This window comes from Oreochromis aureus, linkage group 10, assembly GCF_013358895.1.
Source record: "Oreochromis aureus strain Israel breed Guangdong linkage group 10, ZZ_aureus, whole genome shotgun sequence".
NCBI classification, from domain to species: Eukaryota; Metazoa; Chordata; class Actinopteri; order Cichliformes; family Cichlidae; genus Oreochromis; species Oreochromis aureus.
The window spans coordinates 26489081-26503801 of NC_052951.1; the positions used below are offsets into that span (position 1 = coordinate 26489081).

Below are 14721 nucleotides of genomic sequence, written 5' to 3' on the forward strand. Positions count from 1 at the left end.
GAGTACAAATGCAGGTCATTTTCTCCTACAGATTATTCGAATAAACAAACGCACATGCAGATTATAGAGAGAATGGCATAAAGATGGATTTTGGAGGTCAAGGCCAGCTTAGACAGCTACATTTTCTACCTTTTTTATCTTTGCGTGCAACCTGCTGCTTGCTAGTCTTTAGAAAAAAGACAGAATTTAAGGGGAAAAAAAGCACAGAGCATGCATTGTTGTAGTGATCTCAGTCTGTGAACTAGCGCATCACACCTTTTATTAATGCCTAATTAATAATTTGCAAATTGACTGACATTTCATGTAAATTGTAATTGTTTCAGAGATTCAACTTAGAGCCACAGAATTCATGCCAGTGCAACTTCACTGAACACTATGACTTACTCCATTTCAACCTTCTTCTGGAAGAAACAATAGATCTGATTGATAACAGCAACAGAATACTGGAGAAACTGTATAATTGTTAAGAAAAAAAAGTGAATAAACTGTAATGCTTTGGATAAAAATGGAAAATCCTGCTGAGGAAAAGAATAAAAGGGATTCACTACTCCACTGAAAAAATGTGGATAAGTTAAACAGCAACAACAGAACAGAAAAAAATAATTTAAAAAAAACACATATTTCCTTGACTGAGGTAATCACAGTGTGCAGGATTCATGGTAACCAGGTATAACAAGATTTCTTGTAATAGTCAGTGCACACTTAAAGACAGGGGTCCCCAATCTCAGTCCACGAGGGCCGGTGTCCCTGCAGGTTTTAGATGCGTCCTTGATCCATCACAGCTGATTTAAATGGATAAATTACCTTCTCAACATGTCTTGAAGTTCTCCAGAGGCCTGGTAATGAGCTAATCATGTGATTCAGGTGTGTTGACCCAGGGTGAGATCTAAAACCTGCAGGGACACCGGCCCTCGTGGACTGAGATTGGGGACCCATGCTTAAAGACAAAGACAGGCCTTCCTCAACTTGCATCTGGCTTCTTACTGAGACTGTCAGAAACAAAAAGCATTCTCCGCTTGTTTATCCAATGAACTTAATGTTGTTCTACGAAAACATAACATTCAGGTGTATCCGAGCTCGGGCCTATTTCTACTTCATCATCAGAAAGGGGTGGTATTTCTCATTTTTGCAACCCATTATGGACTTGACCCTTATGGGTCAGTCCCACTTCAGAGTGAGCCGTAAGAGAGGTTGGTGTTGCAAAAAACTTGTACGGTAGTTGGCCGGTGATTCAGAGACAGGTCACCTGGCAACGTGTCTCCAAACAATCTTTGTCTGGCTTTGATTGTCTGCAGTCACTCTCAGACAGACAAGGAAAAATTTGCAAATAACTGCAGTCTAATTCATAAATGCAGTAAGGTTGCAAACATGTTGCACTTAATCTGAGTCAGTCTGCTCCAGTGAAAGAACCTCGTCTCCCATGTGTCTGTTAGCAATAGGAGACTCGACTCAGCTAGTTGTATTCTGGTTCTATTCCTAAAGCAAGGCTGCGAGCACCTACACAACTACCTCACTATTTGTTCAGACATTTCTGAACTTGTGTTTCATATCTCTATCGTCCTAGCTTGACTCTGAATCTAAGTAGTTAGTTTGAAATTATGTTAAATGTGAATTTCTGTTTACGCAGATCATTTTTGCTGACTTGTTAAAAATATAATTACTGTGTTATGACAGCTTGCATGTAATTGCCAACTTGACCCCACTGACAAACCTGATAACAGACTCACTCCATCTTATTGCCATTTTAAGGCTGTCACGATGCACTAAAGCTACTTTGAAGATGACAGCTGACTGTGAGCGGTCGCAGACCCCGTCCTCCGTCCTTGAAGCAACGATTTCAAAGGCAACAAAATCACAAATTCCTTGCACACAGTCACGCTGCAGTCTCCAGCCACGGTTTTCCCCAGGGTGACTGTAGCCTTACTGACCACTACAAGTGACATTCACCCATTCACACCGAAGTTTAGTGAAAGCACTTTAACTGCCTCACAACCATACCTGAGGTAAATTTCAAATGAACAACCTCTGGACTGGAGAACCTGGAAAAAAATCTGATAACATCAGAACATCCTGAATTGCCTCAACTTATTAACACAATTTTTCCCAATCAAGGCATGCATTTAACATTAAGATGATTTAAAATCAAAGCTGGAAAGATGTTTGTTTGTGTTCAGCGTGTAAAGTGAGAATTATAGTTCCAACCCTGTTATGTTTGTTATTATGGTATCTACCGTGCCAGTAGGCAATCAAATTGGAAGACCTTCAGTTAAATTAAAGCCTCTCTTACATGTATCAATTTGGCTCTGCTTCAGGCAGTAAAGACTGTTGTAATGGCTCGCCAGGGTCTGGTAAGGATCAAGGGCTCATCAAAGTGTCTGAGGAGAATGTGAGCGCTGTGCAATTTGAGGACCATCTTTATGTTAACTGTTTATACCCTCAGCCTTGGATATGGGAAAAAGGGAAAGGATCAGCCAGTGACAAATATGTTCTGCAGTCGTGATTCACTGGAACTACAGAACGAACCCCTATTTATAATGGCCTCAGCACAGCCTGCAGCGTATTCTAAAAGCTTAAAGTATAAATAAATGACAGCAGCGTTACCACTGTAAGGAAGAGCTGTGAGCTGCGCTTTCAGTTTTCTGCCCATTTTGTGGTTTCACACATTCCCTACTCTCTAGATAAAAGGCCAAATATAGATAATGTACTGCCACATCAGTATACACTAGTTACTCCAGCAAAACAGACTTTGATCTGAAGTAACCACAACGAACGTGACGATTTAGTGTCAGTTCCATTAAATCCATGTGCACTGGTGTCTAAAACTGTCATTTTGTACAGCTGAGTAATCACATGTGGGGGGGGGGGAAATATATATATAAAGTGAAGCCGATGTCTCTTTCAAATGGAGCAAAGCAGTAACTGCCACACTGAAGTATCATACTTAAAGATCCAGTGAATTTTTGTTTCCAAGTAAAGAGCATGTTAACAGTTCTGCTGGCTCTTTACCTGTCACACACATTTAACCACATATGTCATTTGGGGTAACCAATTTACTCGTATGCGACCCTGCAATGAATAACTGCCACGCTAATCTTTGACTGTTAACATACGGCTTTACTTTATGAGATGTATGTCATTTTAGTATGACATCACACTTTCTGCCAGTGATTTAAAACGCCTACAGAGTGATGAACGCTCATAACGAAGATGAAACCTTATTGGGCCAGTTTATGTCACTAATTTGTCATTAATATGTAAAATGCAAGTACTTTATAAAAGCACTGTGCAAATGTACCATTAAAAAGGAGACTGAAACACATAAATTAGACCAAATGAACGCTCCAATTCTCTTGGCCTTTGAAGTAGAAACAATTGTTGACACACATAACACTCTTTAAATGCTGACGGGACACAGCCCATGGACAGCTATGCTGCAGACTTTGCAGGAAAAAAACATTTAATGCCTCTCAAAGATGTTGTGTTTGTGCTTACTGCACTCTGATGACAGATACATTCTCAAGTGAAAGCACTGCCCTGGGCCAACCGAGACGTTTAATTCAAATCCACCATCTTCCTCTTTCTGGCTGGCCCGGTATGCAAACCTTCAATTTCTCTGATGGTTGTGATGAAAATAGCAGGAGCATGCCAGAGTTCTGCGTACTTATAGGTGACTACAGTGGTGCAGAAAACACTTTTTTCTCTGCCCATTGCTTCATTTGCATTTTAACAGGCACAATAAATCATGTGCCATGTATTCAGTGCTGAGGGAGGGGGTTCTTACCGAGTGCTCTCACTGAGGGAGAAAGCACAAATCTACCTGTCAGGGTGGACTACACAAACATTTCTCTTTACAGGCTTGTTGGGTACAGTACTGAGACAGGTTTCCAGACGACTGCTGATAAACAGACCGCATGTGATAAAATATTTCACTACACACATTTCTGAGAAATCAATAAGACTGCCAGATATGTGCAGTTGTACCCTGATGAAACACCTTTATATCAGCAGTTAGATTTAAGTCCAACTGTGCAACTCTGACCGTGGGTTGCAGTATCTTTACAAACTTGTGCTGTAAAACACACAGAAATGCATTGAAAATCTTCCAGCACTCGCTTTACATTTGATGGATTGGTTCAGCCATAAGTAAAACAGCCAAGTCTAAATAAAAAAATATTAATTTTAGAGTAGAAATAGGGTTTAAGACATTTTAACAACTTTTATTTCACCAGAGGGGCCACATAATAAATAGTCTCAGAACAGTTTGTGTTTGAGATTCAGTGGAATGCTGAACATTGCAGTGATTAAAATAACCATATGCATGCAACAGACTGCAGAGAAGCAAACACAGTGTCCCCATCATCTGTAAAGGAAGAAGCCCAGTTGAGGACAAATTTGTTTATACTGTAGACGGGGAATCCAGACGGTCTGACTGAGGTGTAAAAATGCGTAAGCTGTCACCGTTTTTCAACCAGTTCTACAACTGTATGTAACAACTGTCATTAAAATTGTTCATACGACACCATCACAGACTTCCCATGACTCTTATTTTCTTCTTTTCCTTCCCTTCGTTGGGTCTATTTTTCCACCTACGACACTTATTTCTGGATACTGCATTGACCTCATTTGGGTTAAAAAAAAGTTTCTTCAGTAATTCCCATGTCTGCATCCTCCATCAAAGCTCTGCCACAGTGTGGCACTGCACCACCATTAAAAATAAAATCGGCTTCAGAATCAGTTTTCTTTTGGGGCACAAGGAGGCAGGGTGACGCTCAACCGGCGACCGACTCCCTCTCTGATTTAAGATCCTTGGAAACTCTTCATGCAGAGAGTGGTGTGTGGCTAGATGGGATTTCAGCCCTTTTTAAATTAAGATGGTATGAAAACAAGTGCTACAAGCTGCTGTGCATGCTGGCTTGAAAGTTAGGAACTCTGGACTCATTTCCATAGAGTAAAGTTTATAGAGGAAAGAGGGGAATCGTTAATTTAAAAAAAAAATTTATCTATTTTAACATAGATATTTCTACACAGCGATGATTACGGTGATGCTTTCTGTGGATTGTTTTATGCTCTAACATTTGATTTGAAGTTTCTGCCATTAATCACACTGAGCTAACAAGCTGAAGAAACGTTTCAGGCTATACAAAAAAAAAGGTAAAAATCCAATAGAAAGAGAGATGGCAGCTTTCCCTTTACTCTGCATGCAGTGGGCGACCTGAACCATTGCTTCAGGGAAGAGAAATATTCTGTTTATATGCAACACAAGTAAGTTTGATGCAGACATTTAGATGGAGATCCTGATTAGCAAAAATGAAAATCACTCAGCACTGATCAGCACTATCATTACTCAGTAGGCACTGATGAACAACTGGGGGGACAAAGTGACAAAGAACACCTCAAGGGTGTCGTAAGCTCTTATTTTCCTTGTGACAGAACTTAGTTGAGATTAAACAGCAGTGCCAGGGATAATAAATGGAGGGAATACAAATCTTATTTTAGACCCCAACTCATAAAAAGGCGGGGGTGCCACGTTTCAAAAGTGAATACTACTCAGAGAAAAAAAAGTCAATAACATTTGAAACTAACCTTGTTAACTTTTATTTTTTCTTTGCTAATAATTCCTCTGTTCTTCCTCACGCCTAATTCTCCTTCATTCCTGTTCAGAGAAACGGGGTGTTACAGATATTGATGTTATTCAGGTTTGATGATACTGCCTATTCTAAGGCTCAGGCAGAGAGCTTATGGGGATAGATTCACCTTAGCGTCCCATCAAAAGGCCATCAAAGATCATACGTTCAGTGGAAAAGCCTGAGACATTTGATTACTTGGAACTCGAGTGCTCTTTTCTGCAGACACTTTTTCTATGATCCCTTATGAGTTTTAGTTAGGTATGTGTTGTGCTGGATGTTAAAGCACTCACAAGCCACAAGAGCACGCTTGATGGGAAGATAAATTATTTCATATTTCCAGTATTACTGAAACTTCCACTTACACAGTCATGAATGTTACATCTGTCCATGCGAATCTGACTTTTAATACAGACATAATCAACTCCAATCCATCTGGACCATATGGCTCAGATTACCAGCAGCAGCACAAGTCTTAGTACCACTTAGCTGGAATTTGTGATAAATCAGAGAAAAATGGTTTTAAAACACGCGCTAGCTTTAGCCGTTACAGCAAACGGACTTTCTGTATGACTGGCCTCTATGATGGAAAATGCTCATCAAGAAGGAATAAAAACAATGACCATTCACATATGTGTGATTACTGAAAATGTATCAATGCTTTATTAATTCTCTCACACTAAAATGCTGTTGATCATGGCTGCAGGTGATTTTAATCTCTTAAGTTATGCATTGCAATCTGTCATCTCTCATGACTCTGCAAACTTTAATGAGTTGTACAGCAGAGTGACGAACAAATGTTGGAACAAATGGAAACTATATAGAGGACTTTAAGTAACCCAAACTCTGACAGCCTTTCTTAAAAATCTCTAGCTTTTCATTGCCACTGTTAAAGACGGACATTTAAATTGGCCTAAGGTTATTCCCTTGTTAAGTCTCATGTAATTAGCAATTTCTTAGCCAAATGCTCCGTTAGTTAATAAGAGCTAATAAGCACTGAGGCATTACTGAGAGTTAAAACATTTAAATTCTTTAACTCCAATACAGTTGCTAGTGTGGCCGTTCTCCATGGTGTTACAATCAAACCAGGCCTCCATGAAAAAAAACAACAACAACAACAAAAACAACACAGGAGCGTGGAAACAGAAGCTAGCAGTAAGCTAGCTAGCCATTAGACATGCTATTATGATGTACCATATTTCAAGTAAAGTATTAAAAACAAAATTACTGGACTAGGTTGCTACAGAATACATAACATCCACCCTTGCAAAACATAACCACAGTGGTGTCAGATCACAAAATACAAGTAAGAATCCTGTAACTGTGGATTTTCATAGCTTTGATAGCTTTGATAGCTTAAACTAGGTTGCCTGGCTGTCAGGTCAACAAAAATTAAAGGTGGTCCGGAAAGACTTACAAACAATGTTGTCGGCCATTTAATAAGGAAATCAAATTTCAGTGTTCTTTGTTGTGTAAACACTGGATACATTATTTTGTTGCTTAGATCGTAGCAGCTAACAACAGCCAAAAGAATCTACTCAGCGCCATCAGGGTTGCATATTGGCTTCATTCTAATGTTTAGCTAATGTTTGCATATTAATATCCATATTTTTGTGCTGTTTTACGCCGCTGCAAGGCCTCTGTACAATATACAGTTTACCATTTGTTCCTTTTTTATGCAAAATGCATACTTTATCTTCTTCACTTAAGCTACAGCCAAGCCCCTGACCTCAAAACATCTGGGTTCAACAGTCATGTTTGATGTAATGCAACACTGAATGCAGAATACAGACATTTTGTTAAAGCTCCAGAGAAAAAAAAAGGGCTAAAATCAGCTTAACAATCAGCTTCCCAGAAGAGTCAGACAAAGATATCTTAGTATGTTTAGTCGCCAAAGCCTCAGAAAGTCATTACTTTCGTGAAAGAAAAAGAAACACAATTTATTTCAACCCTACAATGGTTACATGGAAATACACTGATAAGCACTTACAAAAATGTCCCAGGAATAGAGAATAAAATAATTCCACATTCTTTTAAACAAAATCTTTTAGTGTTTAACAGCTGTTTCGTTATGGGGTTTTTTTTTTTTAGACATTTCACTGCTTTCAGGTAAAAAGAGAGCATGAATCCTCAAAATAACAGCTGATTTCTCGAATATCAGTTTGAAAAGAGTATGTACACTTCTTCACAAAACATGATTAGTTTTTCTGCACAACCTTCTGTTCTCTCCTGACAAGGCGGTTACATAACAATGTATTTGAAAATGAGCATAATATAATGTTGAAAATTAAGAATGAGTCTGGAAAAAATGAGTTCTCTGACCATAACCGATATTAAATTTCTCTGCAAATGTTATCTTCCCCTCAATTTGTACAGCAGGACATTTCAAGCTTGTATAAAAGAAGAAGAAGGAAAAAAAACAGCCAGAATTTAGGCACAGCATTTGTACTCATCTCCTGGTTAACACATTCATAATGCTTGACTGGGGAGCTTTGAAGCAGCTGCATAGCACATTCATGAATACTGGATCATGCCTTGTGTCAGCTTTCATGCAGTGTTCATGCTTTTATGTCACTTGTGACATAATAGTGGAATGGATGTGTTTGTTTAATAGGCAGTAAAGTCCAAAATAAAATCTCTTTACAATTTCGGTGTCTGATTAAACCACTGCAGACACAAAATTAAACAGTGTAATTATTCTATTTATCACCCCCTCTTCAGATCACATTAAGGCATTATGAATGTGTTACTAATCAAATCAAAAACAAAGCTACAATACTTTGTCTACATTGTATCCTGAAAGAGCACCCGGCGTCCAACTTGCAACATTGTCAAAACCCTAAAAATCTCTCTCCTTCGGAATCTATTCATACACAAGATGACATTACAGTGAAAACAGACGAAAAAAATATTAACAGAATCTAAAAACCAGAAACTGAGATTGATGCAAGTACTGAGCACCCTGTAATAACGTCATGAAACCAATGTCTTGACTCTTCAACTTTTTTTTTTTCTTGTGTGTGGCTGCACAAGGGTCAAAAGGCATAGAAAGCAAAGGTCTGGAGCCAAAGATTTGAACGGCTCAGACTATCCTCTTTCTCCTTGAATGCAATCAGTTTATGGGAGCCAGAGCACAGTCAGCACGGACAGAAGAAGAGCTGCCAGACTGCACGTCACACATTGGCAACCGAGGGTGGCTGAGGTCATTGACCAACAATAAATAAATATCCACAACAGAGTATTTTGAGTGATAATCATAGCAATAAAGTGTGACAAGGAAAAAAAAAACACACAGTAAAAACACAGAGAAAGAAATTTGTGTGTATGGCAATGTCATGGTCCATAGGTGCCCAAGAAGATCACACATGGAGACAGGAAGGACACGGAGAAAAAAAGAAGCAGGAGAGAAAGAGGGAAAAGAGGGAGAGAGATAGAAAAATAGGTCAGAAATACAGAAATACAAGTCTGGAAGGTTGTTTTTTTTCTTTTCAAGACTGAATTGAAGAATAAAAAAGGAAGTCTAAGTTAAAGAGTAAAAATAAAAAGAAGTTACAGCATGTTAGTATCACGGCAAATGACACATGGTTCATGGCAGGCATGGGTGGAGGTTCACACAAAGGAAGGTAATGGGGGATGACATCGATAAGGAAGACATTTCAAACACACTGCAGCACAGTCTCTGTTTTCACCTTAAGGTTCAGTATAAAGAAAGAGTTTTAAATCAGCCATGGTGCAGAGCAGCGGCCAAGTTTAGGGTAAGATAGATGACAGCCTGAATGCAAGAACACATCCACATGAGTCAGGCTAGTATCTCTCACTCCTAATGGCCAGTGGTGTAATATAAAGTAAATGCAAGCACATGCTTGCTTGGCAGTGATGCATAAACTGAATGCCAAAGTCTCATTAATTCACAGATTCGGTAATAATGGAGCAATGAAAAACACAGCAACACGTCTCTATATTTTATTGCGTGTGTCTTTGGAAAGTTTGAGCCAAAGGCCAGAAAACTGGCGCATGGGTTTCCAATCAGCAGCTCTCTGAGCCTGCAGAGGAAAGAAGCTGGACTGCTTTGCTCACGTAGCCTTAGCTACTATTGTTGCTCTTGACTTATCAGTGAAGGCAGTGCAGATTGTAGATAGATTAATTAAAATGTTTTTTCTACATTAGGTAAGACATTACCTTCAAATCCTATTGAATGCTGCAATTATAAATGGCTTCTGAACTCGGGTTCTAAAGGAACTCGATAATCACCTAAAAGAAATATTAAAAACAATATGGCGCCTTTTTTTGCCAGTAGATAAAAAGGAAATTATCTTGTTGACAGACCTCGTGGTTCAAAGTTCAAATATGTCTGGACATCTGTTCTGTGTTAGTATCGACACTTACGGAAAGAAAGCACAGGGAAATATTCACAATAGTACCACTTGTTCATCTAGCATTACACCACTGGTCATGGCTGGGGGAATGGCCCATGCAAAACCAAACATCCAAAGCAGACGCTGGTTATGAAGGTAAAGTCTGTGACATGGATGAATGGATGACCTTATGTTACAAAACCTGGAAGATGTTATTAGCTTTATAGTTTTAGTCCTAAGTCAACCTTAGCTGGGGAGATTTGGATGGATCAAGATGTGCCACTTTGTTTTTAAAATTATCTCTTCACATTTGGGCAGCATTTTACTTTCTGTGAGACTGTGGCAAACAATTGCCGCTCAGCTGTACCTGTGTGCATTAAACCTAAAGCAAATTAGCTATACACAAACCCCTTCACACGTCCGGGTCAAATAAATTAAAAAAAAACAACAAACTCCAATATGTTTTCAGAGATCTTTTATGCTGAAGTGCATTCACATTACTGGGCTGAATGTATTCTTGTGCATATGGTTGTTTTTTGAACATAAAACAGAAATTTAAACAGGCTGAAGCTCAACCTTGCATCCGCACTGGACTCCCAATGTGAGATTCAGATAAAATTGAGCATGCAGAGCCCTGCATATAAAAAGGAGCAGCTGTTGATCAAGCAGTACAAAGAACAGCTGTGAGACTGCAAGGGAATAGTGGGATTAAATGCAGATGTTGTAGCTAAAAATAAACCTCGGCAATAGCCCGTGCTCCCTGAAGGGAAGAAAAACAACAGCAGCTTGGAAGTAATACTAAAAAATCTCAAAACAAAACCAAAAAAAATAAAAAACTTAAACAAAAGTAATTAGAAGACTTAAAGGGGGGCTGACTCGGATGATACTAAGGTTAACTTGTGGTCTGGTAGATTTATATGTGATCCAAACCTCCCACTGCTATATGGCTGTTGCCCAACAAGGACAAGAAAAATAAAAAAAACAATTACAGCATACAAAAAACCCCCAAAACCAACCAAACAACCAAACAGGTTTTTTCATGTGCCATGCACTGGCAGCAGTTGCCTTTTAACAACTCCAGTAAAGAGCAGAAAAACATTAATCCAGCTGGAAAAGGCACCATGCAAACACTGTATGGGCTGCATCCCCACCTAACTAGGCCACACATTTCAATTCAGGTCAGTCTTGGAGCCTGAACTGTGAGACCTACTAAACCTGGTAGCAGAAGGGAAGACAGATGCTGACAGAAAGAATGAAAATCAGAGAAAATGTGAAACAAAGATAGAGGCAATAGAGGCTCAGATATCGTAATACAAACAGAGAGAGAGAGCGCAAACAAATCAAAAAACAATGAATGATATATAAAATGAGGCAGGATAGTAAATTATGGAGTATTGTCATTAATGATTTAGGAAAAAACTATCTGCAAGCTTCATTAAACTTCATTTTTTTCATAAATAGTGACTTACCCAACTTCAAAAGCTGAAACTGTGATGAAATTTAGATTGCATGCATATAATAGTTTCTTCAAGATTTGTATTTTGGATGTAAAAAGTCAGTAAACTTTGCCGATTAATAATAAAACTCAACTACAGTGACAATGACACACAGAAGAAGAATTTGGAATGAATAGCTATGTGTGTGATGATAGCTCTTTAAAGAACAAACACTCACTGGCCACTTTGTTAGGTATACCTGTTCAAATGCTTGTTGGTGCAAATATCAAACAGACAAAGTTAAGACGATCTGCTAAAGTTCAGGCCAAGCATCAGAATGTGGAAACAAAGGTGATTTAAGTGACTTTAAATGTGAGAAGGTTGTTGGTGCCAGACAGGCTGGTCAGACTGTTCCAAAAACTGCTGATCTGCTGGGATTTTCCCACACAACCATCTCCAGGGTTTACAGAAAACAGTTTAAAAGAGAGAAAATATCCAGTGAGCGGCAGTTCTCTGGGTGAAAATGCCTTCTCGATGCCAGAGGTCAGAGGAGAATGGCTACGCTCCTTCGAGCTGATACAGTAGCAACAGTAGAACCTCTCGTTATAACCAAGTTATTCAGAAAAACAACACATTCTTCTACAATAGCAGAAGACTGCACTGGGTGCCAACTCCTGTCAGTTAAACAGGAGGTTGAGGTTATAATTTGCAAGGTCGTTTTTAAAATTGGAAAAACGTCGCCCGGTCTGATGAGATTCGATTGTGAGATTTGGATGGTAGGGTAACAATTTGGTCTAAACAACATACAAACATGGATCCGTCCTTCCTTGTATCAAAAGCTGCTGGTGGGGGGGGTGGGGTATGTATTCTGAGTAAAGCCTTTAGTACCAACTGAGGATCCTTCAAACACTACCTGAATATTGCTGCTCACTGTGTCTATCCCTTTATGAGCACAGTGCACCCATCTTATCATAGCTGCTTCCAGCAGGATGCCAATGCCACAAAACTCAAATCATGTCTATATCTATCATGTCAATATGTACAAAATCTCTGAGGAAAGTTTATATAACTTCATGTGCCACAAAGAATTAAGATGCTCTTAGAGACAAAACGGGGTTCAGCTCAGCACTTTCAAAGCGAACCTAACAAAGTAGCCGATGAGTGTAGTTGTCTGCTTTGACTGGTGGGAAATGATTACAGCATTGTCCTAAAAGTTGATGGCTTAATTTTGTGTATTATTTTATAAAAATGTTCTGTCAGTACTTTTAAATCTATAGCAAGGCACAGATTTTAGTTTGTGTTTATGACTTGTGGGCTGTTTTCGGGCACATTAGTTTAAAGATTGGGGCATTTTATAGGCGATTTCGATTTTTCGGGGGAAATCTTTTTCACAATGTGCACTTGACAGTTAAAAGAAAATACGACTGAGGCAATCAACACTTCCTTTCATAAGGAAGAAAAGGGCAGGCAAATAGTGAAAGGGAGGGTGACAATGGAAGAAAAACAGGATGAAACAAAAAAAAGAAACACAGACAGAGTGTAAGATGTCAAAGAATTTTAAACTGTTAGCTAATTCAAGTGGGGAGGCAGCCCAAGTTAAAAAGTGCACTCTACACACAACACAGCAACAGAGCAAAGGCCGACCGTGACCACCTGTGTAGATGATGTATTTGGGAATAAATGGACAAAACTCTGTTTTCTCTGGGTCTGACTGAAGTCTGTTCTCACATCATTGGGCATTAAGATTGAGGAGTTGAAGTTACCTCATAACAAGTAATGAGACTTGGAAGCGCCGGATATCCAAGGAGAAATGCAGTGAGGATGCCTCTGCTTGTCATATGGACTCATTAGCTACTTTTGATCTTGTGCTGCCTGGGCTTCAACATTTTCTCAAGCGAGTGCAGTGTTTTAAAAAGGTGCTCTGTGCATAGAAATTCATTCCTCCACGAAGAGAGGATTTAGTGGAGATGACATTATTAAAGAAAACAAAAGTGTGGCACTGACAGAGAACTAGAAACAATGAGCGTAGGCTGGGGGTAAAATGAAAATAGATTTCAAATGACCCAGCTTCCAGTCACTTGTGTATTTCTACTGACATCAAACTTTTGGTGCACACATGCCGTGTTCAGTCTTTGGTTTATCATTTAAAAACCCCTTTTGGCCTACAAGGAGAAAGCCTGTGCTTATTAACTATTGTAGAACAATGTTAGATTAGTTGCACTGGGCATTTTAAGGTCATCTACTATAGTAAACTTTGTGGGCAAGTTAGTTTAGTTCCTTAAATGTAAATCTAATTTTAAAAAATCCCCAACCCCCAAAAAGTAGCTCTTCAAAATACACCATTAGATAAAGTCTTTGTGTGATATTATATATAGTACCTGGATTATAAACCTTACAGTTACAGTACTGCGCAAACTTTTAGCACCAGGTTCACTTTTTCTTTAAAATTTCCCCCCAAAATGAGAAATGGGTGATTTACTGAAACATATGCAAATATTTTCACAATAGAAAACAACACATTTCCAATGGGAATGAAATTTAGAGTTTGTGCTCATTTCAAACACTCTGTATAGGCCACAACACTATGTGTCCCTCAGCTTATAATAGAGTCTTTGCTTTACGCATCAGTGGGGTTTGCATCGTGCATTTCCTTTTGGTTACCAGATATGAAAACAGTAAAAACAATACACCTCTGCCATGCGACAGACAGAGATAGATTATTCATGACCGACCCTGCAGCCAGCAAGCTTTGAATAAGCACCTAGCAAAAGTCAAAGATCCAAATAATAGATTTTCTGGTCACGGTAGAAGCCTATGTGCACTGTGGCTGATGTGTGTGGATGCTCGGGGTAGGTATGATGGGAATAGTACCTGGGACAGTTGTGGGCTCTGTATCTGTTTTGAAGGCGAGGATGCCGGGCTTAGATTTGCCCTGCTCATTCTCTGCCACCACATGAACCTCATACTCTGTGTTCCATTCCAGGCTGTTCAGGAGGATATAGGTACTGTCACTGGGAAGGCGGAGCTCTGGTTTCCAGTCAGATACACGCTTCTGAGAAAGGGATGTAGACAGGAACAAATCAACACTCTCAAAGGAAAAGATCATTTTAGATCATCTACAAATGTCTTGATTTCTCAAAGTGTTCTTGAGCTGACATAAAAGCAGTACATGTTCTTTCTCAGCATGTTTTTCAGTTCCAAAGAGATTAACCTGGTCCAAAACAGTTTAGAGAATAATGGGGAAAAAACAAGAAAATAATTAAATGTATAAAGTACTCACCGATTATTATACACAAATTGTACACA

The 14721-nt window shown here is 39.1% G+C and overlaps 1 protein-coding gene across 11 annotated transcripts in view; it reads right to left on the minus strand.

The window, feature by feature from the left end:
• The window catches only part of ncam1a (neural cell adhesion molecule 1a), a 258851-nt gene that overhangs the window by 14875 nt on the left and 229255 nt on the right, over positions 1-14721 (minus strand). For 7 of the 11 annotated variants that reach the window (XM_039617944.1, XM_031747586.2, XM_031747585.2 and 4 more), the window contains one exon: positions 14287-14467. The exons of 1 other annotated variant lie outside the window; for it this stretch is intronic. In XM_039617944.1, the coding sequence (XP_039473878.1) occupies positions 14287-14467 (181 nt within the window). Of the gene's footprint in view, positions 1-5817; positions 8822-14286; positions 14468-14721 lie in introns of those variants that run through there. 3 more of the 11 variants (XM_039617945.1, XM_031747591.2, XM_039617946.1) reach the window with 3 other exon arrangements.